Raw genomic sequence first — 27,504 nt, forward strand, 5'->3', positions numbered from 1 at the left:
GCAGGATTCTCATTCACTGGTAATTGTATAGATACTACAAACATATGTGAACTATTATACACAGAATTACAAGAAAATGATGGTCTTCGTTGATTACCATGGCTGCAAGGTCAGAATCTTCTATGGGAGGTTATTGCAGTCACCTCAAATGACCCAAATTTGACAGGCTATGAAAACTCCAGCCCTTCCCAAGCTAAATCAATGTGAACAGCTCTCAACAGGAGCAGAAGAGCTCTCGAGTGTGTTTGACACTGTCTGCCTAAAAACATCTGACCCAGGAAGGAGACATCTCACTGACCAGTGTTATCAGAAGGGAGTCTCCATCCAGGGATAACAGGCTTGTAACTCAGAAGTTCTATCTGAAGGTAGCTTAGGAAAAAACACATTTTGCTTTTAAGCCATCATATCTGAGAATATCTACCATGAGAATCCCTGAATGCAAGAGCTTTGTATGTTACATTACATCCTTAAAGACTGCTAAAAATTTAACTAGTTGGAATCCAAAACATGTGACCCTAAATTGAGAAGCTGTTAAATAAAACATGTAGGAAGCCACTCAAAGCTTTCATTTGTAATTCTGTTGTGGTCATTCTATATTTGGAGCTTGAATGTCTCAAGAATTACCTCAGGTAACCCATTAAAAAAAAATCTATGGGGGGGGGGGGGTGGCAGGGAGAAGTCAGTGGTTCTAGGAGGAAAAATAAAAATAAATCCTCTTTTTAAACCTGCAGCCTACATGAAATGTAGAAGTAAACAAGGAGTTTGAATCACATTTTCTCACAGCCAACATTTCACCTAATTAAGTTGGGGGTTCATTGTCATTTAGCATTGTTTCACTCATAGATGGATATCCAGAATAAACAGCCAGCTGTCAGAAAGTGACAAAGATGAATATTAATGCATGTTGGGGAAAAAAAAGTGCAGAATCTTTGCTGTCACATTAAGTTCTTGGATATAAAAACATATTCTCCCCTTTTGTGGGCTGAAAATTCACAAAATAATCCCTCATTTTACTACTTTTTAACTAGTATGTTAACTAATATGTGGTAACCATCACATCTCTGGCCAACATTAGGCAAGGATGGTGATTTTGGGTGGGGGGGGGAAGTGTCCCACTGTTAGATCATTCAGTTAATTGATCCTGACATATGAACCCAGACACATAGGAGAAATCAAATCCTGATGGTCTGATAGAAGGGGTAACTGAAGACACACTTTTCCTGATAGAATCTGCATGCTCCAGGAGCAAGAACAAGGCAACATTGCATTTAACAGCCTCTGGTCATGAGCTTACCAGCTTCAGAGGCTCCTCATTAACTTTTCCCCTGGGTAGAACTTAGTTTTTCAGAAAATACACTGACAAGGTGCTTCTCTATTAAGTTTCAAAACAATTAAACTGTGCATACACCTGAAACAATAAGAACTACTGGTTCTGACAGCACATTACAAGATTTTGGAAAACAATTTCTTCTGAAGGTTTTTCTAATAATTTCTGGCAACTTCTTCAGTCCTGTCCCATATAATCTTCTACAATATCAATACTGTGTTGGACTGTTATTGAAACATTCCACATTTTTAGACAGGGCAATGCTGATTGGACTAACTTCTTCAATCAAATTTTCACCAGCCCAATATTAGTATATTATTTATAAGCTGTTTGCTGGTTTACAAGGTTGATCCATTAAACCAAGTAAGTCTTTTCAGTGACATTTGTTTGAACTGAGACCAGGACACTATTTAATATTCAACCCGACAAAAGGCTGCAGTAAAGGACAGTATTTGTTTTCACTCTCTGTCAAACAAAGCAAGTTTGAAGGTAGCTTCTTGGAATTCTTTATTAAAACTAGCATCCCATCCATTGATTTCTCCTAGAAATAAAAAGATTCAACACTAAAAATTCTAAAAACTATAAAAATTATGTAATACATTTTTCTTTAAAATTCTCCAGTAGACCTAAGGGTGAATTCTTCCATCAGTGTAAGCCCATGCGTCATCCATACGATGATGGTCAAATCAAAGAACAAAAAATTAATCTAAATTTTCTTATTTGCAAGCTGATGACAAAATTATTTCTCTTTTCAGGGTATCACACAATTTTCTTTATCTAGCTGGTTTTATTTTATGCAGAGCAAGTGTTCATTGTTTTCTTAGGAGTACGAGAAAAGTATGCCATTGAAATTCTCCATATTTCAATGTGAAACAATGCACACATCTAAAAGGCAGTATTTTTATCAGCTCAAAGGTTTTGTTCAAAAATAAATTCTCAAGCGGATTATGATGGAAAAGTAAGGATTTTTTTTTGGTTGGTTGTGGGGATTTTTCTCTTAAGTACAAAATAATTAAGGGTATCCACTTACATTTTACTGAACCAAGTACAGAGTAGTCCTGACAGTCATACCTATGGATCCAATTTCTTCATAATGCCAGACTTCCCCATTTCTATTCAAATTACAAGCCATAATTGAGAATTTACTATCTATTGGATGTGTAGGACCATTTACTTTTTAATGAAACCAAAACAAAACAACATAGTAGAAAATGTTCCCTAGTTACAAACATGCCTTCATTAAACCTCCTTTTTTAATTAAAAATATGATATTAAAGTCAGGTCTAATGTAAATTGTAAGATCTAAAACCCCAAGTAAATACTTTGATAAAAAGTTATTAATACTACCTCATTAACTTCTATGCTTGTCAAACATGCCTATTAAAGAATGTTAAAATTTAATCTTATGTCTACCTATTAAAAAGCAGAAAGCAAAGAGAGAAATGAAAGAACAACACATTATAACTAAAAGCCTGGAGGAATCAAGGCAGTGATAGTGACAGCAAGTTTTACCACCTCAAGAACATTGAGGTGTGTTATACGAAAAGGAGAGTCAGGTACATCTGGGGACAGAAAGACAGGAGTAAAATAATACACTTCTAGATTATTAGAAATACTATTTCTTTAATACTAAGCAAGGAATGTTTCTTACTATTTTTTACTTTCTATATAACACGGAGCAAGATTGAGAAGTATTATCAAAGGGGATAAGCAAGCCCATAAATTAACTGAGACTAATGAGGAATTGCCACCAAACACCATCTTTGATATGGAAGGAAAAAAATCTCAAAAATCATTCAAAGTAGGAGAAATTATAAGTGACATTATACTGTGCAACCCCACTGGCACAAAAGAAAAGAGACATCAAAATAAAAGAACACATTTCAGAATTAGAAAAACCTTGACACTAGGTTTCAAAGTCAGAAAATTTCCTTTCTGCAATTTAGGAAAAAAGAAACCCTGTTTCTTGTTTTTAACATAATCCTGTTCCAAATAGATGTAAATCCTTTAGATTTAATTTCTTATATATAAATGTCTCACATGAAATGCAATGGAATAGGAAGGGTGTCAGTGCATATGCTGCTGGCAATATCAGTTATTATTTTTTTGCCTTACAATACTCTAATTTCAAGCGCACAAGTCATTAAATACTGGAGCTTTCAGACCAAAAACTTTGCTTACAACTGTCATAAAGCTTCAAAAGATTTCATATTTTTAGAAGTGCCTAGGAATACATGCTTGGTTTATTACATCAAAGGACCAGTTCACTGACATCCCTGCATCTGGACAAGACTAAGCATTCATGACAGAAGCGCAAGCTAGAAAGCTTATTTTCCTGATAATGGACACTATAATTTGAAATGGTTGATGGTTTTGAAGAGAAACTATCACTATTCCCTGAAATTGTGCAATCCAGCAGAACAACTCACCCTTGCTGGCAGCACAGAATTCAGATAATATGAAAAGGAAGTTGGACAGCATTCCAGCCCAAAGAAGATATTTTGTATTTCATCTGATAAAAGTAAACCTGAATATAAAGTCACAAATAATTTTCACTCACTTTGAACACAGATGCAGAGACACATGCAAACTATGTTGCAGAAATTAATCAATTATTTGAGTTCTAGCTGACAATATCATTTCTTAAACTAAAATTTCATCCTCATCCAACCTGAGTGCTACCATCCACTGCAGTAATACAGTAAGCAAAGCAAGCTCTTTCTCTAAGTGAACTTTCATCCTTCTTTCTCCTTTTTCATTCTCCCTCCCTCCCTTTCTTTACTGCAAGAGATCATCATGTAAATAGAAGACTGAAATAAACTATCTCTGCACAATGTCAAGCATATGCCAAAAATTTCTGTTGTTAAAATCAGCAGATTGAAAATTAAGTTGTTAAACATTTTAAATCCCAATGATTCACCCATTTGTAACAGGAAAATACTATCTTATTTCTTTCCTTGCCTGCAAAAATATCAGAATGACCTACTGGTAACATTTTTACAATTAAAGATACTTGGCAAAATACACTTGTTTCCTCCTACTCAGAAACAACCCAGAAAACCTCCAGGCCTGACTCCGTAATTCCTAATTTTATAAACCTTTCTCTGCTTAATTTTAACATAAGAGGTGGCAATAAATTTACTTTACTGACTGTACACATCTCAAACAGCAATAAAACACAAACAATGAGGTGAGGATTCTGCAGGAGCAAGAAAGAAAGGATGCAGATGGCATTGCAGTGAGGGTTTGTGCTATGGATGGAAGCATTTCCCGGGCTGAAGGCTTTTGTCCATCACTGAATTGTGCCCCTGAGCGCGGGGCTTTTGTCCCACGGCTCCCCCGGCACAGCGGCTGAGCATCAGCAGAACAGGGACAGGGACATGGGCAGGGACAGGGACAGCACTGATGTCACCGAGCAACACCTGCCCTGCCTGGGCTGGAGGGCAGCTCGGCTGGGAACCCACCCAGGCACCGGCCCTAGGCCCTGGGAATCCCATCCCATCCCATCCCATCCCATCCCATCCCATCCCATCCCATCCCTGCTGGGGCAGCACCAAGGGCCACAGCCAGGCTGAACTTTGAATAAAGGCGTGGCTGCAAAAAGCCATGGCAGCCGCTCAAGATTGGTGTTCAGCAACCTTAGTACCTCAGGCACTGAGATAGTCTGTGTGCCCTCTGCAAAACCCTCTGCAGAAAGAATTGTTCCACACTATTAAGTCTTTCTATTATACATTCTCTATTATTAGATATTGCTATTTTAAGTATTTCTCCAGGTCTTACAACGAAACTGAATAAACAGACTTCACACTGACAGCATTTAATTGCTTTGCATGTGCATTGTTTAATGCATGAATGATTTGAGCAATTAAGAGCCAGAGGTGCTGCTTAGTTTCCATCCTTTTAGAACCCAGGAAAATCTAGTGAAATAAAGCAATGATTCTCAACTGGACTCATGCAGTCTGAAACCATTCAGTGTGTCTTCTGAAAAAAGAAACCATGTCAAACATGCCTATGATCCTAGGGTTTAACAGGTATCACTTTTATACTTTTGGACTATCAATATGGCATTAATTTTCAAGCATATTTCAAAACAGCAAAAACACTTACTTTGTGGATGTCTATAGAACCAGAGCATTTATAAGCAATTCTTTCATATGATGGATTACAACTGAGAAATTTTATTTCATTCTTTAAAAAATCAACTAAGCATTCAACCATTCAGTTAAGACGGCACCAATAATTTCCCCTAAATAACTTAGATAAGAATATATAGTATCCATTTATGTGTCTAGTGAAGAAGCATTTCTCTTGAGAAATCAAATTGGTTTTTTCACTTTTTATCATCATATGGTTCTATTTCCAACAACCAAAAAACTACTTTTACTTTAAGAATTACACGTACATGCAAAATGGAAACATAGATAAAACATTATACTTTTTACAGGAATAAGATATTTCTGAATTTCTAGGAAACAGAGTTGAATTGTGGTTCAAGAAAAACAGAACAATGCTTATCACTCAGTGCTTTTCACCGTATTGCAACAACAATATTATTATATAAATTATATATAATATGAAAAATATTAATTTTAGAAGCCAGATAAACATAAGTACTTGTAACTAATTAGTTACCCATATTCAGAATGAAACAGGATCTCTTTATATTTATTCTAAGAAGACAAATTAATTAGGACACTTCAGCACTCATGGGCACTTAAAGTTACTGAAATGTGAGGGTAATTTTGCTAGATAAATATCTAAAAGACTCTCAGGGCACCAGCCTCAAAACTGGTATCATTGAACACTTTTACTGGTCTTACCAGCTGGCCTGAACTGACACCAAGGGGAAACAGTTAAAGGACCTGACAGTGACTGGTGTATAAACCAAAACACATCAATTGCAAAACTCTACGGTTTTCAAAACACTGATTTTAAAAATGTGCTGAATTGGATTTTTGACTTTTAGATTTCATATGCTTTCCTAAAGAAGAGATGACGTCTAGATGACATTCTGATAACTACTGGAATATTTTTTTTATTACTGCAGCTATTACATCAAGTTCAAAACATTTTTTTAAAAATGCCAACCCATTATGCAAAGTTCTTTGTCTAAATAGTTACATCTTACATTTACATATTCTGGTTCCTAAATTTTGCATATTTTGTTTAAAAGTTATGAGGTATTTCTCATTGTTAATTGAAAAACAGATGGAAGGATAAACTTTGTGAATCTATATGATAGTTCCTTTTTTCAGATGAACTATCTGATTTTTTCCTTCAGCAACCCAGACACCTGAATTTAAATTGCAGAGGAATGGAGATAAGAGCACAGACACCGTGTCTCTGATGCACCAACCATGAAGCTGTTAGAGCCAACATGCACCAAGCCTGGCTTCTTTCAGACAATCCACACTTTCCTGCCGGGAGAGTCTCCTGGAGAAGGCTCATTCTCTCCATCAGACCAAGTTACAGAAGGCTGTCTTTGCATGGGAGCCAGAGTAGCAAGGAGAAACAGCCATTATTACAAACAATAAACACAATTTCTTACTTCCAAGAAATGTCAATTATTACTTGTAAATAAATTATTATTTATACATATATTGTTGGTAAAAGAAAAAATTCTTCACTTCAACCAAGTCCAGAAAAGGCAATTGGCTGACGATCAAATATTGATTTGCAATTTGTAGGCAAACAGCTGGGAGAAAGCTGGATGTGCATCAGCATTTATAGAGAGCTGACCTGGCAGCCAGGGAAAAATGAGCAGGAAAAGATTTCTGCATCTGTAGGTTACCGTAATTAGTAAAGAGCATTCTGTGAAAATTCTAAGACACAAAATCAGAACTGGCTCATTTTATTCACATAAAACAATAGAATTCCATGTGGACAATTTGATGACTACATTCAGCTTTCAGTTGTTAGCAGATTTTTTAGGGTGGAAAATAAGCAGACTACAGATGGGGAAAACATTGAAGCTGACTCAGCAGGGTTAATTGTGGCATGATGCTGCATTACCAGTCAGCTGCAGTGCCTCAGCACCACACTCCAGGGACCAGGGTAATTGTGCATGGAGCTGGCAGGGAGTCAGGAGCTTTGTTAGCTCCTGATCAGCATTAACCATTCTAAATAAAGCTCAGCTCTACACAGACAAATGTAGGTGACTCCACATGATCCTCATCAGTACCCTGGAGCTTTCTTCCATGTGGAGTATGCTATTTCCCCAATAACAGATAATGGAGAGTGACTACTAGCAGGAGAAAGATTTTGTCCAAAACTGTTCCACTACAGTTTCAGCCTTCAGTTCTTCTGTACAGAACTTCCTCAAATTGTACAAGGGAAGGAGAAAGTTAGGAGAAGAAAGCAGACCTTTGCATTGTCACAGATGCACAAACAAAAACCCTACAATAAAGTGAAAAATAGAATTTGTATTTGGTGTGCTTATTACTACTGAGTAAAAAGGTTTCATCATAATAAGAGGAGTTTTAACCATTACTGAGAATTCCATAAGGTTGTAGTCCACACAAAGGAACACTTTCAGGGATTCAGAACCACTCTACAGAAATTAAGACAAACTAAACAAGTAATTCACCAGAATAATGTCCTGTAACAAGGTAAACTGGTAAAAGGAAAAATAAAAGGGGGACAAAATGAAGGCCTAAATACAAAGGGATACAAAATTAAGACTTTGGCACAACTAAACATAGCACCAAAATCACCAGATTGCTGGAGATTTATTACTAAAACACTTCTAGAATAAATCTGATAGGGACAATAAGGAAAGTAAATTAGTATCAGCAGGTAAAAAGCTACAGTACCTATCAGCTCTGAAGAAGACCTCTATAAGCTCTAAAAGGTCACCATATCTTTAAATTGTACAAGAAAGTTTGCAATATTTGGAATGAAAAATACAGAGTCCATTTTGTAGTCTGAAGATCTTTATTTTTCTTATATGATCAAGAGATTTCCAAAGTGAAATGTGAGTATATCTTATTCCAACATTATAGACATACAGAAACTTTTGATCCTGAAGAAAATTGTGAGAAAATTTCTAGGGGCAGATTATAAATCAAGCCTTGCAACATCACATTTCCAAACCTTTAGATCAAAAAACAACAATGTTAACAGATCAGGCAGAAGACAAGGAAGAATAAGCAGGGTGAGGACAGGATTTTTTTCTTACATCTATTAATTATTTGTAGCCAGAATTATTTTATCTGAATTGACCAATAATGTGGTCTTGCAGATATTAATCCCTATTGCAGTCTATTGATCCAATGCACAATCAGCTGAGTGCAATGAAACAGTCTTTAATTAGGAATTTTAATATGCCTGCAAAACAGATTCTTATTTCTTTCTTTCTTCATTCATCTTGAATCATACCAAATATTTTATCTTCACACAGAATCCAACATAGAACTGACCCTATAGCAATACACAATGAAAACATTTTAAAAAAAATTTTAAAAAGCACAAAACCCAAGGGCACCTAGAACAAACTGTGCTTACCACATCTATACAGCATAGCAAATGATTCAAGGTTTCAGAGCAAGGCCTCTGAGCTGCACTGCTCTATTCAAGCCATTTCAGAGTACCTGAGAAATGAGCTTCTTGAAGACTGTCAGCAGCATCACAATCCACTGTGAAAAAATTAAACCACACTTGCCACACCACGGGGTATATCTGCATGTATATAAATGATGGGAGTCCAATTCAACTGCTAAGCTCAAATGCATCACGGTAGATGATTATTTTAAATGTTGCTAGAAAGAAGTTATTGTTACACAGCTTCAGCAATAGATTATTCTAAATATATTCCAAAACCCATACAAAAATGGAATCTCAGATTTTACTTACACTATCAATCTGCACTGAGTTATCACAAGTGTAGAAAAATAAGAAAGTTGCTATCTGGTCTAGTTAGTTGAAACAAAACAGGAAGATGAATTGCAGCACTATTAAGAGTTCTTTTGTCATCTGATTTTCCAGAAAGCATTTTTAATTTCATAGTAAAATCTTGAAAACAAATTTGTTCAGAATGATGCCTCTGTGCTTCACAGGATTTTCAAATACAATTCCCATTCTCAGCTAGCTTGGTGGTAGGAGCCATCTACTTGCTCCAGAAACATGCTTCCAGAATAAACAGGAACAGTAAAACAATTGTGAAATTGTAATTACAACTGGAAAAACTCATTGAAGGACTTAGTCCCTCAGAAATTCAATCTTACAAATAAAATCAAAAATCATCAGCTGTGAAGAATTACAAAGACTGACCCCCAACACATTTCACAAAAAGGAATTTTAGAGAAACTTCTAGAAGATTCCTCTGCTCAATCTGCAATAAGAGATGCAATCCACTCACACTTCCAAGCTGATGTAGATGACTATGCAATATGACATCAAAAAGGCACATGACCTCCACATTAGTTATTGACCAAAGCAGAAATGAGATCTAAAAAGGCTAAAGGCCTAAATACATTCTAAAATAACAGTATTACTTAATGTCCATAAGTGAAAGTCATAAGTGAAAGTCATAAGTGAAAGTCATGGTTAAGAAGATATTCAGAAACAGGGAAATCTACTAAATTTGTCAAACATTGAGCAAGTATCACTAAATTTTTCAGAACTAATATGTAGGGATTATTTCTATCTGGAAAGTCACTGCTGAGGTTATTGCTGCTGAGCAAAAATATTTTACCTATAAGTCCATAATTTGTTTAATAGGAGTTAGTGAAAACTAACTGGATCACTCTAGTTAATTCTCTAGAATTCACTATGGAAACGCAAATGAGATTTGCTACAAAAAAAAAAGGTAATGAGAATAAATATTATTATATTTGGAAACTCATCAGCAACAAAAACTAACTATTTTTTTTCTCTAAATTATCTGCTTCTTGTATATCCCAATTCATACCGTAATGCCAAAAATTAGTTCTTAATATTTCTATTCATGTGAAATCCTATGGCAGATATCTAACTATGTCTGTTTCTGTATTAAAGGAGAATGCTGGCCTTCAAAGAAGCAAAATTCAAAAATCCATACAGATGACTAAAAATAATGTGCGTTGCTGTATCCGCATGAACAATGGTATATAGTATTATAATAGGACCAGAAAATTTCATAATCCTTTCATACCTGTGAGAGTGCTAAGGACACCTGGAACACTATGCAGCATCATTAATACATTTATTCAGACCTGGAATACAGGCAGGTGCTAGAGGAAAGGCCAGCAGTCAAATTCTCTGATATATTATGTGAATTCACCAGGCTGAGACACAGAAAATTCAAACCAACTATCCTTTTAGTTATACCTAAAGGACTGTCAGTATTAAAAGGCAAATCCCACAATGCCATTGAAATGCAAGTCAAGCAAGAAAATAAGCTATCAGACTTTTTCAGCATCTAAATCCTCTTTGTCTAAGAAGAAAATAAAAACTATTTTTGGCAGCTAACTTTATTTATGCAACTCACAGTTAAAAGACAGCACCAGAAGCTACAGAAATTACATTCCTGCAACTGCAGAGAACAGATGCCAAAGCATCAAACAAACTGGGAATCGAACAGATGTTATTCTGATAAAGGTAGAGGAAAACCAGAAAAACATACCTAGAGAATATTTCAAATAGATTGCCTTCTAACGGCCGTTTGAAGTATATATTTACTCATCTAGCTAGCATCCTCAAAAGTATTCCTCACCCTGTGAAAGTCAAAGGCAAGGGCAGCTTTGTGCTCAGGAGCAGCACTGCTGTGGGAGTGGATGCCAGAGCAGGGCCCCAGCCCAGCTCTCCCTTTCCAAACCATCCACAGCAATGCAAACTTCCCTTGCTCAGAGCAGATTCTGTACATGAAATCAAAGCTTCTATAACTGTCGGACTCCAGAGGACAGACACAAGTGCTTTGTCATTAAGCCTGAATGTATTGATTTCCTCATTCTATGATGAATATTTACAGCAAATATTTCAGCTTATCTGTTATACAAGCTTAAAATTCATTCATAAAGTTTAACTTTTGTCCTTTTTTTTTCCCTCAAAGCTTCCTGTATTTCATGTCTTAACTAAAGAAATGCAAACACAGTATTATGTGTTTGCGCCATACTCATCTTCATCCCACTTACTCCATGAGGTTTAAAGGGACTATGAATGACTTATTATTCTACTCATCCATAATTGCAGTAGAATGACTGTAAATTAGTTTCTGCACTTGGAACATCCCTACATACACTTTGGTTCCCTCTGGGTTGACATGATTGTCTTTAGAAAGAAAGCAAATTCTTCCAAAATGAGGGATACCAGTTTCATCAGCTCAGATTGATCAGCAATCAACCTTACACCTTTACAATTCCCTTGAAAAACAGAAAACCTCATCTCTGTTGTTTTAAAGAGACTGAGAAAAATAAACTGCGCAGATCAGCAACTGGCACTCAACAGTTTTACAGTTATCTCCAAAATTGGATCAGGTAATAGCAAGGTTAGCATATAAATCAATATACACCATTAAATACTCAGAAACTTTTCTCTCCAGACAACCACAAGTGATAGAAACTTCTAGCTGAACATAGGGGTTATCAGAAAATGACAATTCATTGATTAAAATGAGTTTTGTGCTGGCACCTCTGATCAGAGGAGGCCAAATCACAGATGTATTTTGGACAGACACTTTGCCTCCCTACTGCAGCACTAATGTTCTGCTCCAAGATCAGGGAATGCTGCCCCTTGAAGCCCTCAGCTGCAGCCCCACTCTCCGAATCAGAGAGGAGGATTTCAAAACCATAAGAGTGCCAGGGTAACTTGAAGTTCTCAAGACTTCACAGAACTGCCCTGCTCACTGCCAGAAGCCTCTGCCAGCCAGCAGCTCTCACAACTCAATAGCTGCTGGCAGGAAAGGCCCCACCTCCAAGTGGGGTGAACTTCCACACCGTAGGCAAGGAGCTTAGGAAATCTGAGAATACAGAATGCAGCCGGATGCAAATGTATCTTGGAAAAGAAAAATGTCCTCAGAACTAGAAATCTGAACCTGGAAGATGCTGCAGAACTCATTACAAAGTGAAAAGCACATACATCATGCAAAAATAACTAAGATGCTACATTTGCATTTGCTGTGTGTCACATACTAAGGTTTGTTAGCACAGCTGTCATTCCAGAGTATCCTTCAATTGATTAGTATGATGATTTACATTATGTCTCATGTAAACATAAAACATGGTTAAATCACTCACAAATATGTTACATTAACAGAAAAGCCTCCATGTTCCTAAATGAAAACCAGCAAGGTTTGGACCATACCCTGGTTTGCTACGAACTGCAACCAGCAGGACTTGACAATCAGAGAGCAAACTAACGACAGATCTATCCTGCTGTTCTTAAGCAGGCCTTTGTGAAAAGGTAGAATCACTGTAACTAATGATCCATCCTTTCTCACTCACCTGCAGAAAATAAAATTATGACATTTGATGATTGCAGGGGAAGATGTTTAACTGGGGAGAAAGGTGTTTTGGAATCAAACAGCACAGATGACCTTGTTCCTGCGTTCTTTCACCTTAGAGAATTTCTTTGGTACATTCCAAGAAACTAAAGCTCAAATGGTTACTGAAATAACAATTTCTAAACTTACAGTTAATATTTTCATAGACAAAAAAATTACTATGAGTTTACATCAGCTTTAAGTGATATCACAGTCAAGTCCCAAGCACCCTTCTAAAGATGTTCCATATTTTTAAAATCCTCTGTACAAGCCAGGTCCCCACAAATCCTCAGAAAGATTAACCAGAATTTCTGTAACATCAACTCGGTACCTTTCCATTACTTTTAAAAGGCAATAATTAGGCAAATTTTAACATTAGAATCTATTACAGTCATGTAAATTAAGTCAATTTGTCCTTCCTTCAATTAAACATGTTAATTTCCCAGGGGACTCAACACCATTTTCTTCAGTTGTCACATATGCCATCATCACGCAGTACACTGTAGCCTTAAAAAGAATTAATCAAGTATCTGATCTTACAGACCCTGCCCATGTCAGTAAACCTCATGTAACCCAACTCCCTGAAATTCAAAGACATTCTCAAATGAGAAAGTCTCTTAGATCCCCACATACCAGAACACAACCTTGGTGTTCCATAATCACAATAAATGCCAGAAAACTCTCTTGTGACCAGACAGCAAAATTAGAAATCTCAACACAAAATGCATTTAGCTCATAAACTATTATTAGACTTTTACATAGCCTTCTTCTTTCTTTAATGTTCAGTTTGTCTGAAAACAGTTACATTTGCCTGAAAGTTAGATTACAATAGAAGTACAAGTATATAGTTAATCACAAGTTATTAATAGACTGCTAGGTGTGTAAGAAACCTAAAAAATTTGTTTTGGCTCGCCATTACAGAAATTCATTCACTAATTTGATTTTGATAAAGGTATTTCACAATTTGCTTAATTTCTTCAGCAGAAGAAACCATACATCACCTTTAAAGCAAAAATAAAAATAAATTTTGCATTAATTTTTAAAGATTTGCTGAATTGAATGCACAAATCATTAAGGCTGAATAAGAAACTGAAGAATTGTCATTGTGGTTCTTGGTGATAGCTACTGTCCTTATGGACAAACACAACCAATAAATATTTCAAAGGGAGATCAAAGCAACATACCAAGTCTGGAAAATTACAAAAAATTGTCCATTTATATTCCTTGGCCACATAATTTAATTAATAGCTGAAGCCCAAAAGAATTTAACTGCCTCACTGATACTGGTTTTTTAAGGGATTGTCCTTGTCACAAGATTACCTTTGGACTCTTCCTGTTTGTGTAAAAGTGAACATGTCGTCCATCCCACATTATACAAATCTTTCCATATCTACTACTGATCTTTCTCGGGGTGCTCTCTTTCTGCCTTCTCTATCTTGTAAATAAAGTCACCCCAATGTGATTTCAGGGAACCAAGCACTATTTGTTCATAGAAGGGAACAACATTTTGCTCTCTTGTGACTTTATCTGCACACCTTTAAATTGCATATTGAGCACTCAGGTTCAGTGAAGATTCTACCACATACACCCACCAAAACTTATGGATATTCCTCCCAAAGAATCAGACTTTATTTATTTATTCAGAATAGGCATGGTTGAGTGAAGTTATTCCTCCTCTTGTACACTTGTGTGAACAAGCTTCAGCTTTATTAGATGCAGCACAAAGGACCAGATAAGGGCTACCTGCCTGAAAGAGAGGCTCGCTGGAAAGAATAGGAACCCTATCTTGTTACTTTCTTTATAGCTATTGTTCCTACAGCTACCCCAAAGTCTTCTCAAACTGACAATACAGCTGCTGTTGCAACTAATACATGAGGTACAACAAAGTTCTCAAAATCATTAACAGTCAGTGATCTTATCTCAGTAAAACAACCCTACTTTCACTGTCAATTGGAATTCTGTTCTTACTTATTCAAGAGCACCTTGTTCACAAACACCTTTGCTACAGAAGTCTTTGAAACACTGGTCATTGATATATTGCCCTGTTTCCAGTGGGAAAGAACATCATGAAACCAAATTCATCTGTAAACTGCTAGACTGAATATTTGCCAGATATAAAAATAGTCCAAGTGGTTGATTTTTTTTCTTTAATAAGAAGGTTTTTTTCATTAGAATTTAAATATATCCTGATAGGATCACTGATGTGTAATTCAGAATCTGGCATTTCAATACTATGCTTCCTTATAAAGTACTTCTCACTCAGCAGTCTTAGAGCCTTTATATTTATTCACAAATTAACCTTTTGAAAACCCAGGATTAACTGAATTTACAGAGGAGAAATGGAAGTAAGAAGGTTCTATGAGTTTTTGCCCAGTGTGACTCAGCAAGGCAGTGAGAATTGTAAGCACCTAATCCTGATATCCCCATTCCTAGCCACTACGTATCAATTCCAGACCTTTCTATAGAATTTACAGCTACTTTTTCAGGGTTTACACCAGAATATAATATTAAAAATACATTATAATTGTCACAGCCTGTATTATAGTAAAGCATACAAAGGTCAACTTGAAAAATAATATAGGGCAGTGATATGTACTGCTTAGCTCAAATAGGATCCATATGCAGCACACAAATCAGCTTTTGAGTGCCTGAGTGCTTCTTTGTAAGAGATTACACTCAGCCAATGGAAAAATTAAAGAGTTTTCTGATCAAGCAAACATTACTTTCTCAATGTTTATTTTGATGTACCTTTCTCTTGTTACAAAACTGTTGGAAAATTACAACTGAATCACAGTTCAAGATTTTTTTTCTAATAACACAATTACAATTTATGTTTTGTGAATTCATATTGAAAAATGAATATTTTTGCTCCAGAGAATGTTTATTTTGGATTTTACATCATTCCAGTAATGTATAAATTGGAAAAACTATACAGAAACACAAAGCTGAATAAACTACTTCTTTTCCTTAAAAAACAATACAAGATTCTTAATTAACAGTGCTCTACAGTGTCAAATGCACACAATAAACTGTTTTTACCTTCAGATTTTGACTTAAATGCCACTAAGAAATTTTAACACAATTAGCCCTACTTTTGCCAAAAAATGTGCTTTCAACTGATGCTGGTGCACTGGAAATTTGGGGATCACCATACCACTAGGCAGGCTGCTGAGCTCAGCTGACCACATCAACCAAAAGTATGTAAAAAAAATTTAATATTATTGAAACCTTTCTTCTAGTGCAGTTGTCAAGAGAACAGGTAACCTCTCAGCATACATAAAAATGGGATTTAGCATTGCACTAAACCTTTTTTAGATTAACCAACAAACAGGAATATCATTAACTGACTTACTCAGTTCAGAAAGGGCACTGCAAAAAGAAAAATATCCACTAAATGCACACAGAGGGAAGAGTGTAATAACTCATTTTTTAAAGGGAAAAAATACAACAGGGGAATGCAATTACATTGAAAGACAGAAAATGAAAACTAGCAGAATTATTTTTTACCACTCAATTAAGATATGGGATTAACTGGATCACAAATGTAACACAAAATATCATGGGAGTTTGATATTTAACAAGTACAGAGTGAGCCGTGAGAACACCAAAAGCAACCGCAAAACCAAAAACCAACAAATATATGTTTGTGGTCAAGTGGACACTGTTTTCAGCAGACCCATATCTGCCTATTAAAACAGAATTTTAATTTTAATTAACCATCTTCTAAGATTTCTAGACTCATGACCCCATGATCAACCAAGATCCTGCGAAATGCCACTTCTGAAATTACTGAAATTACTGCTACTCCTGTAACACTGAACCAAGGCGTTCAACTCCTCTTCCACTGGGAACCTGCTCCACTAAAGATGAGTTCCAGAGCTACATAATATACACATGACAACATCAAGTTAGACTATTTCAAAGGAAAGTAAAACAATGATGGTTTTTAAGCAGATATGATTGCAAACAGATTCTCTTGGATCAAAGAGCATAAACTGCAATAAAATACAACATGTGAAAAGCTGAAGCACCTTAGCATAGCATATCTTCTACTATTATTCTATTATTTTACACCTGATCCAGCTTTTTGCAATCTTTAATCATAAAAAAATTATTGTATTGAAAGCAACACATGAAACTTTCATTTATATGATAGAATTTTTTAGAACTTAATAGCTTGCACTATATGTAATGACCTGACTAGCCTTTAAAATGAACTATTTTAATAAATTTAAAGAGAGCCTTTTGAGATATTGGAAAAGACAATACAAAGATTCCAAAGATCAGTGCATAGATGATACCTAAATAAAAACCTCTCATATAACTTAGATAGTTAGGGTTATTACATCATTCCAGTTTTATTCTACAGATATTTACAATGAATTTGTTTAGATCCCATAGCAAAAATCACAGCACAACTTTTTATTGACTGCTTAGGAAACTGCTGAGTAGTCTCTTAGATATTTTCACATTATATGCTTCAAGGCAAGATGTTAATTTTAAAAGCTTAAATTTCTGACTGGAAATACATTTCTACTACACTCAGAGAAACCAGATGTTCTAACAACTAAAATAAATTGGGTGAAGAAACTAGTTCTCCCATTTATTTATTTATTTATTTATTTATTTATTTATTTATATGCCACACATTGCCACACTGCAGAACTTCACCAGCTCCACTGCCACCCTGGGGATCAGAGCTCATGAGGTGCCTGAACAGCACTGCACGTGCAGACCACAGGAACTCACAGAAAACAAATTACACCCATAAGTTCCATGTGACACACAACTGTAAATTGAAAAAAACCTCAGCAATGACTGTGCAATGTGAATATGGTCATTTTTGACTAAAGGAGATGTAAACTAAGTGTCCTGGAATTCATTTTTCAGATATCTAACAGTGACATTGCCTGCTTGCATGGCAAGAAGTTTGTCAGCATCCAGGTACAGTCTAAACTTGATAAACAAATATAACAACAGGGAAATAATTCAGATTTCCAGCAAAAGGGAGGCAGGAACAGGACAAGACTAATAGGCAAATGCAAAATCTAATGGAGAGAAAAAAAATACAGGGGTGTGTACATACAGACTGGTTTAGACTGGAAGGACCCTGAGGGAGTTCTCTGCTCCAAGCCCTGCTCAGGTCACAGTGTTTGGGGTTTTGGGCACTCAAGCCCAGAATCTCCAAGGATGAAGGTCCTACAACTGTTCTAAATGCCTATTCCAGTGTTTGACCACCATCATTGCAAGGAATTTTTTCCTTAGATTTCTGGGACTTCCCCTACTATAGCGTGTGTGGTGTCCCCTCTCCTTTCACTGATTACATCTGGGAAAATTCTTGCTCCTGTTCTCCATGACCACCCATTATGTGGCTGAGAAGGGCACTTGGATCTCCCTTTGTGGCCTCCAAGTAAAACCAACTGAGCTCTCACAGCCTCTTCTCCTACCTAGTATATTCATCAGTGCAAATATTTAAATTCTGCTTCCTGAAAGTACTGCAAGAGTGAGCAGAGCTAGTAAGCAGAAAACAACATGGTACCTCAGAACTCAGGCTAAAGACAAACAAAAAAAGAAAATGTACAAATAAAAAAAGAAAATTCGAGGCATTTGCTAACTCTACATGTTACCATTATTAAAGGTAAAAGAGCAAACACAGTGGTCACATCACAAAACATTTGAGTCACAATAACCACATAATCTAAGTATATACCCTTCATTAATGAGTAGAGAATGGGAAAAATAGCATTTTAAATATATTAGAGAATTCATTATTAATTTAAGGACCAGAGACTGTTCACAAGGGATGTCAGCGCTTAATAGAAAACAGGATCATGTGAGGAATTAATCAGGATACTGACACCAAGGTGATTTAGCAGTTAGATTAAAGGATGTCCTTTTACACAGCACTGTCCAGTGCAACCTGAAATAACCTGGCCAATGAAATTCACACTGCTCATGCTGAAGTATTAGACCAGTGAGCCAAGAAACAACAACCCTTCTTCCTGCAGCAGATTGTTAAGTCTGGATTTCTGCATCCAGCACTAAACAGATTACTAGAAATCTACTGAGACAAAAAAAAATTCAAAGAAAAAAGAAGCAAAAACCCAACACAAGAAAAAAATACAAAAGCAGAGGTCAAAGGACAAAAAATCCTGAAATCCCTGCACTAAAGTCTACAAACATTCAAATACTATGATCAAAGACGAGAATAAATTCATGTGGCATTCAAAAGTACAAAACAAAAGGGAGGGAATGAAGAAGAACAATCAGGCAGAAATTCAGGAGGGAAATAAAAAATAACTTTAAAAATTCTAAAAATAACTATAAGAACAAAATTTAAAATGTAATCTATTGTCCAGTTTTTATAATATCAGTTCCTTCCTTGACTTTTTTAAACTCAGGCTGTATCCTTCTCGAATTCCATTATAAATAAAATGTCCACAGTTATGTCTAAAAAATATTTTCTGTTCTAGGTGTGGAAATACAACCAGTAGAGTAAACACAACAAATCATCCCCAAGACCAAAGGGATCTCTTTGCTACTAAAAGAGTAACTTGAATACTATCTCAAAAATGCCCTGCACCAGTGGCTTCCACGCCACGGTCAGAAGTGGAACAGTCAGTCATCACTAATCAGACTAGATGGAAGGGAACTGCTGCAAAGTCAGACTGCTGCTTCAGTATGCTTGGATACTACTTGTTTTCTAGTTTTCATTACTGACAATCTATAAAATAACTAAAAATATATTAAAAAGCAGCAAAGTAAAAAGAACGTGAGAAAATTACCAACCAAAAGACAGGGGAAAAAATTAAATTAAAAATACAAGCAAGACAAGCGACTAAAAGCATGTATGACAGTATTTTAAAATACATTAATAATTTAATATTTCTTCATGTGATAGCCTTTTAACAAAATTAGCACTAGCATGGGATCAAATAAATATCATGCAACTCAATGCAATTAGCTAAGTTTCAATTCTGTATTTTTAAGCAAATTCTCAAGTTGATCATGAAGGTTTTTCATTTCCTATCTACTTACTTTGTGCCTTATGTCTCTAAAATGATTTCATGAGGCACTAAGAAAGATTAATTTTTACATACAACTTTCTGGGTCAAGAAAAACGATATTATTGGTTCTATACATCATTAAACATAACAGACTAGTGATTACCTTAGTCATTTAAAAATAAAGATTGTTTTTAAAAGTAAAACACAAATAAAAATTTAGGGATTATAAAGTTAATGGAACTTTAGTATCTGTTCATTTCAGTTTATTTCATCAAATTCTCTCAGTGTAAACCTGAGAAATGGTCAATTTCAAATTCCCACAGAAAAAAGGCAGTTGAATTCACTATAATTTTTGTACAATTTCCTTGGGAATACATGTGATTTCCTTGCTCACCAAGACCAAAGTTTAAGATACTTCAACACAATAATTCTATGTCTCCCTTACAGACTAGAAGTCTTGTAAAGAGAAGTGGGGAAAAAAATTCAGAACCGTGAAAACAAATGGAGGTAAATTAGAGCAATGTCCCACAAAGGGGGAGCAGACAACCCATAATAAAAAAAACCTGAAGTTTGCAAAGCAAAGTATATTCAAACCATAAATAATGTGAGCTATATACAAATGCATAATTCATGGGATGGATGCACTAGAAGGACCTGTAATTTCTGTTGTTAAATAAATAATGAGTTACTAAAACAATTATAACATGAAATCATGGAATTGGCTTGCCCCAGTAAAATACAGCACTTGGTGATAGGAAAGCTCTAGACTTTTAGAAGTATCTCATGTGATGTCAGTTTTATTCTTTTCCCATACCAGCACTAGCATCCACAGATGCATCAAAACCAGTTACAGTAAAATCTTCAGGGGTAAAATTGATGTGCAGTCTCCAGGTTTGACTCTCAGCAATCTTTCTGCATTATCAACTTCACCATGCCCAGCTGACTCACAGGCACATTGAGAACATTTTGTCTTCATTCTAAAATCTTGACACATCTGAGCAGAATCATTGAAATGCTGCCTTCACTACAAGAAGCAACATGAAAGTAATTCTATCTTTTTAGGGAAGCTGGAGTTCCCAAAGAACTCCAGCTCTATCATAAATTCCAAAAATCCAAACTTACTTTCCATGATCTGAGTATTTAAGGACAATAATTCCTATTCTTTCTTTCCTTCCTGGCATTTCCTTCTGTGAGTCCAACTGTTCGGTAACTGCAGCATTAAGACAAAAACCCATATCTAGATATATCCCAGTGATACCACCCTGATTTAGCCAATAGTTTTCTCATAACCTGTAATGGCACATGACAAAAAAAATCCTTACAGTTATTTTTAAATCATTATAGTTATTTGCTGTCACTGAATTAGAAAACATGACCTTTCTTTGTGGCAGTTTAAGCCATTAGGCATCTGTTAAGGTATCTGAATGAGACCTGATACATCTCTGAGGTATCTGAATGACAGAGCAACTCAAGGCATTTATACAACATTTATTTATTCCCTATTTTGATAAAATGAGCAAAACCTCAAACATGGGTGTACTGTGTTTATATTACACCTTTAAAAAACCCTGTCTGGTCTCCAGTTAAAGTTACATTTCAAAACCATATTAACTTTCCAGAACTACCTGGTATTCACACTTCTACTGCTGATGTGATAGCTAGAAGTGGCACTCGTTTCTTTATCAGTATTCCTTGCAGGGGTCATTACTCACTGTTTTATAAAAAGAAACAAAATGTGTAACACCATGAGCCTCCTGTTATTAGTTAATAGAATGCATAACTGCTCTGAAAACATTGCCTATGTCTTTTATTAGAAAAACAATTAAACCCAGATCCCCAGGCACAACACTTCACAGGAGGTGTGATGGCAGCAAGTGTTACATTTTACTAGGTCTTCAAAAGGGTCATTAATCTTTCAGTCATCGATCTCAGACACTTAAGTCTAACAGCAACGTGCAGAAGCAAACACACAGCGCTCTCTTCCTCTCCTTGTAGAGACAGAAACAGTAAACTCCTAAGACAAGATCTAAAATAGCCAAAGAGAAATCTATTTAATCCACTTTCATCTCTCTGATTTTACAGAATCTCATTAGTGTAAATATTTTCACTTTCATTGTTACATTGAACCAGCTGAGGCATTTCAAGGGAAGCAGAGAACTCTGTGCATAGCGCTCCTGCTTTACAATGACTCTTACACTCCACTACACATTAAGTCTTCAGTAAACGCATTATCTCTTTTATCTATTCAGCAGTATGGTTCAGATACAACATGACAAAGAAACAAGAAAATAAAGACTAAAACGCTGACTGAAATTACTTGAAGTCATTTGCTTCTATGTCAAATGCACTTACAAGCAAGAGCACTGACAAATGGTCATCAATCCACAGAGCCTTTTGTACACCACTGTCACAGAAAGTACCCTAGCATATACACATGCACGAAACAAACCTCTGTGTACCTGCACCTGCTTTTCCTTTTCTGGAAATAGACAAAACTGAGTGTTTGTGAATTTCTTAACTTGATAGCAAAGATCCTTAATTGACTAGAGACAAAAGAAAAAAAAAAAAGAAAAAGTACTATTTCATGTTACAATAATTAAATTCAAATATTATATTAACTTAGGTCCCAATATGACCAAGCACATTAGAAAGATATTGCTTACTGCTTCTCTGTATTTTAGATCATTATCCCTACTTTGAGCATTCCAATCTTTCAGAATTCAAGATCAATTCAAAAGGCACCCGAAACGTGGGAGCGAGCACTCCTAGCCTATGAAAATGACTACTGGAGACACGATTTAAGGACTAGCATTCAATGCAATGGATCATCCGCTTCCAAGGACCATCCTTTTCACCTTCCAGTAAGTCAGTGTTAAATAACCTGCGAGGTCTGGGCGGCGGGGGGGCTGAAGTACAGACATTAACCTGGCAGGCACCGGCTGAGCTCAGCCCCATCCTCCCGCACCCCGACCGAGCCCGGAGCCCCAAGCCGCTCCATCGGCCGCCCGTGGTCGCGGCTCGCAGCCCGCAGGGCCGGCAGCCCCTGAGGAAGCCCGGGAAGCGCCGGGACCGCCGCAGCCCCGGGTGCCCGCGGCGGCCGGGAACGGAGCCGGCGGGGGGAGCGGCCGAGCGGCGCGGGGGGGACGCGACACCGCCCGCCAGGGACCGGGACCGGCCAGGGCGGCAGGGCCGGCGCAGGGCAGCGGGAAGGGCGGGATGCGGAGCGGGGCAGGGGTGAGGCGGGAGCGGGGGGAACATTGGCTCTGTCCCCGCAGAGCGCGGGGACACCCAAGGGCAGGGACGGGCACAAGGACGCGCGGCGGGCGGGCGGCGCTGAGGCGCGTCCCTTACCTGGCAGGAGTCGCCGGTGACCCCCGGGGGGCAGGTGCAGCTGTAGCCGACCGGGGGCTGGGGCAGGATCAGCTGGAGGCGGCGGGGCGGCGGCAGCGGCGAGCAGGTGCCGTTGTTGCGGCAGGGCTGGCTGAGGCAGGGGTCCCGGCCGGGGGGCGCGGCGCTGGCCGGCGCGGGAAGGCAGGCGCGGCGCTCGGCCAGGGCGAGCAGCAGCAGCAGCAGGAGCGGGGAGGCTCGGGGCATGGCGGCGGGGCGTGCGGGTGCGGGCGCCGCTCCGCTGCTGGCGGCGGCAGGGAGGGAAGGAAGGAAGGAGGGAAGGAGGGATGGAGGGATGGAGGCAGCGGCCGCCCTGCTGCTCCCGGCCCGCGTTCCCCGGGCAACGGGCGGGCGGGGCCGGGCCGGGGCGGAGCCGCTGCCGCGCCGCCGCGTGACCGCCAGGGGGCGCCGCCCGCCCTCAGCGCGCAGCCCGGCTGGACGGGCTGAGGGGGCGCGGCCGGGCCGGGACAGCGGCGCCGGGGTCGGGACTGGTGTCGGGGCTGGAGCTGCAGCGACCCGCCGGGCCAGGCTGAGCACCAGCCCCATCCCCCGGGCGGGGCGGCGGCGGCCGGGCTGTGCCGAGCTGCCGGAGCACGGGGAGCGGCGCTGCGCCCCGGCCGCTGGCGTGAAACGGGAGCAGCGCGTTACTGAAGTGCCCGAGGGGCGCTCCGCGGCTGCCGGGCCTCCCGCCCGCGCGGCCGGTGCCAGTGACGGGGCAGAGGAGCCCCGCGGGACCGAGCGCAGCCCCGGCTCAGGCAGACAGCCGGGAAGGGACAGTCCTACGTAAGATCAGCTCACCGTTTGCTGCTTGTTTACTGTTTCACAAGTGAAATTCGCAGATGATTACTTTAAAGTTCTGTTGAGACCGAAGCAGGGTCGGATGAAAAGCATAAACACTAATCCTATCAATTCCCGTTCTGCAAAGAACCTGTTTTCTCAAGTGGGATTACCTACGGCTGACTTTTAAAAATCGATTTTTATTTTACCAGTCTTCTGGGGAATTTTCTACTATCTCTTACTAGAACTAAGGTACAAGATCTGTAAATCAGCTAACAGAGAGCAGATAGATAACCCCTGTTCTTTGGCCTTCTATTCATTTGCTTCTGCAAAAGTGAAGTGTTTGAATTTCTCGTAGCTAACAACTTCTCACATCGCCATCGCAGGGTACAGGAGGATTCCTGGCTACAATTTTCGTTAACTTTCACACTTAACGTATGGCCAAAAGCTCTATTATGAGCAGAAGTAACTGGTGATGCTAACTGAACTGAAAATTCGTCAGGGTCTCAAGCAGCTTGACCATGATATTCTGTCCCTGCATTCTGTCCGTGCTCCTTCATCCCCCCAGCCACGTTCCTCAGGGGCTGTTTCCCCCCCAGCCCCGTTCCTAAATCCTGTCCGTGCCCCTCCATGCCCCCAGCCCCGTTCCTAAATCCTGTCCGTGCTCCTCCATGCCCCCAGCCCCGTTCCTAAATCCTGTCCGTGCCCCTCCATGCCCCCAGCCCCGTTCCTAAATCCTGTCCGTGCTCCTCCATGCCCCCAGCCCCGTTCCCCTCCTGCAGCGCGTTCGGTGCCGCTCCGGCTCCCTCTGCTGCCTCCGCGCCGGCTGCGGCCCGGGCGCTGCGGTGACCGCTCCGCTCCAACCGACTCCATTTACATTTGACAGGATTTGTTCTTGATAAGTCCACAGAGGCTGCTGCTTGTCTCCCTGTTATCTTCCCAGTGCTCTGAAATAACTTGTATATATCCCAGGTTGCTCTGGGATTTGCTGGTAAAGCAGCAGGGCTGTAATTCTGTCTGTCCTCCTCCTCAATAAGCTTTGTCCTTTTGCAGTCTCATAGGACTTCACCTTTCTGCACAGGCTGTCGAGGATACTTGTTAATAACAAGCTTTGGCCAGCTCTCTAAAAATTTTATAGAACAAATCATCAAAACCAGACAATCTGAATGTTCTCCTCTCCAACATGACCCATCTTTCTGCTCAAGCTCTGCTCCTGTCTCATGCTAATTGTGCTGAGCTGCTGACTGATCTTCCCTAACAAAGAGGATGGCTGAACAGTCACTTATGTAGTGACCCTATTTCCAGTTGTTCCTGTACCCCCCAAAGGGTTTGATAATTCTGGTCTATATCTGATGATTTTTAGGAGTAAGACATTTTAGATAAGCATTGGAAAATATGGTTTCAGGACTGACAGCTACACTAGACAATGAATTCTGTTGGTGGAGTAGCCTGGTATTTGCAGAAAATAACAACTTGAAAAATAAGCTAGTCAATCAATGCAGCTGACCAAGCAGGACATAACACAGTGCTCTGAGTCAGGTTGTTCATACCTTCATCGCAGTTTTCTTAGTTTTTTACAGAATATATAAACAATGTTTACATTACTTTCATATGGAAATACTTAACCTTACAACAGAGGATATTATGCTTACCTAATTAGCAATTTTTGAAATGCTAGTTCTTTTTATGCATATTAATGTTCCAATGTGCATAGTTTAAATAATTTTATAGTCAGGTTTCCATAAACAAATTAATAATCTTAGTATTCAATAAGGATTCAAGCTGTCTCCCTCATTTACACTTGCTAGGATTTGAATTGTATTACCAGCTTAATAGCTTATTAGTGTGGCTTAGGTAAGCTACATTACAGCTCAACTATTTATTTTGATGGAGAAGTACTCATCCTCTAGTGGCTTGAAGGAGATTTTGCAGAGATTTTTTTATCTGTTCTGATTAAATATTTAGTAACCAAAAAACCCCTCCCTCTCTTATTTGCTAAAAGAAAGCCACATGCTTTAAATGTCTCCCCTGACAACAATGATCTATTTTCTAAATATTGATTATTTCCTTTAAAGCTATTAATTATTGCATTTTTCTTTACTAGCATAGGAGTTAATTTATATAAGAAAGTTACTGTGTTGAGCCTTTTCTGAACAGTGTCTGGACTGTGATTCTTTTGTTGCTTGTTTTGGATCAATTGACAAAGTAACATTTTCCTCAAGCCTCCCTCAGCTTGTGCCTGCTTTACAGCATCTCAGGAGTTCCAGTTCCAAATTGCACAAGGACTGGGACCTTAATAGCACTTTGGAAGTTTCATAAGGGCCCCACTCATGCAACTGAAGCCAAATTTTTAAAAAATGCCCATTGTCCTCCCAATCCCATTCTGAATAGCAGGCAAAATTAAAGCTACATCCCCTTGAAAATAATTGTTGGAATCACAAATTATTACTGTTAAAAGTTGTGTTGCATAAGCTTTAAATGCATTTATTTAAAACGTTTGCTGCATGGTTTTAACTTTCTTTTTCCAACCATATAGAGTTTACTGGAATAGAAACTATTAATTTAACTTTGAATGACCCACACTTCAATTTATCAAAATATTGGAGTACAGATTTAAACACATAAGTACCCACAGAATTCAGTAAGAATACTCACCTTGGAAGGAACATGCTCAGGTGTTTCAAATTGGAACTTATTTTGTCTCTCCTTCCTGGGTTTGTGAGGGCAGTTTTTAACCATAGGAGAAAGTTTAAGGCTCTGAACAGAAACAGAATTTTAAAAATACGTTATTTACTGCTATAATTGGGTGAGGGAGAAATACTGCTTTATTTCTGTGTGCACCTGAATAATTGCTGGTTTTCTTCTCTCCTGGCACAGCCTGGCACAGCCTGGCACACACCTTGCTCCCTGGCAATGTGTGGGGATTTATCTGCTTTTCTACCCAGCTGTTGCATTTATATTTTTTTTTTAACTTGCTCCCCTTCATTAAGCTGTTTGAAAATTGCATATTTTCTTCTTTTTGTTTGCTAACTCTGCAGTAAGAAGTGGTGATAATGCTGCAGATTTGTGTGCACTGTGTGTGTTGTTATTTAATGTCTGCTGGGCAGGGGAGCTGTGGTACAAGCAGGGAGGTGTTAACACAAGAAATATCAAGAGCTGCCAGTCCAGGTAGAGAAACATTCTTCATGGTGGGAACCATAAGTTCTTGGGAGTCATAAATTGTGCTTTAAGACAAAATCCATAGAGCAGAAGTAAAACTCTTCTATCAAGGAGCACAAAGCCACTCACCGTGCTGTGAAAATTCATGACGTGTGTTTTATCAGTGGCAGGCAGTTGAGGAGTGGCAGAATTTCCCACATCTTCACCTGTTTGCTTGGTTCACAGCAACTTTTATCAGCCTGTATGGGTTTTATTTATTTTTGGAACAATGAGATAAAATATACACAGTATAGTTATTTCACAAACAGAGCAGCTCTCAGATATCTAAGAAAGCTCTTTCTCTAAGGGTTAACAGAGATTTTCTCAATGGCCAGCACACCTTTCACCAAAAA

General features: G+C 38.5%; 1 protein-coding gene across 1 annotated transcript in view; it reads right to left on the bottom strand.

The window, feature by feature from the left end:
- Nucleotides 1-23,510, bottom strand: part of DNER (delta/notch like EGF repeat containing) — a 108,578-nt gene extending 85,068 nt beyond the window's left edge. The window contains exon 1 of the mRNA XM_066556649.1: nucleotides 23,141-23,510. Coding sequence (XP_066412746.1) covers nucleotides 23,141-23,383 — 243 coding nt within the window. The 5' untranslated portion in view covers nucleotides 23,384-23,510. The remainder of the gene's footprint in view (nucleotides 1-23,140) is intronic.
- Nucleotides 23,511-27,504: the final 3,994 nt, after the last annotated feature.

The sequence above is a fragment of the Molothrus aeneus genome, chromosome 10, assembly GCF_037042795.1.
Source record: "Molothrus aeneus isolate 106 chromosome 10, BPBGC_Maene_1.0, whole genome shotgun sequence".
Taxonomy (NCBI): Eukaryota; Metazoa; Chordata; class Aves; order Passeriformes; family Icteridae; genus Molothrus; species Molothrus aeneus.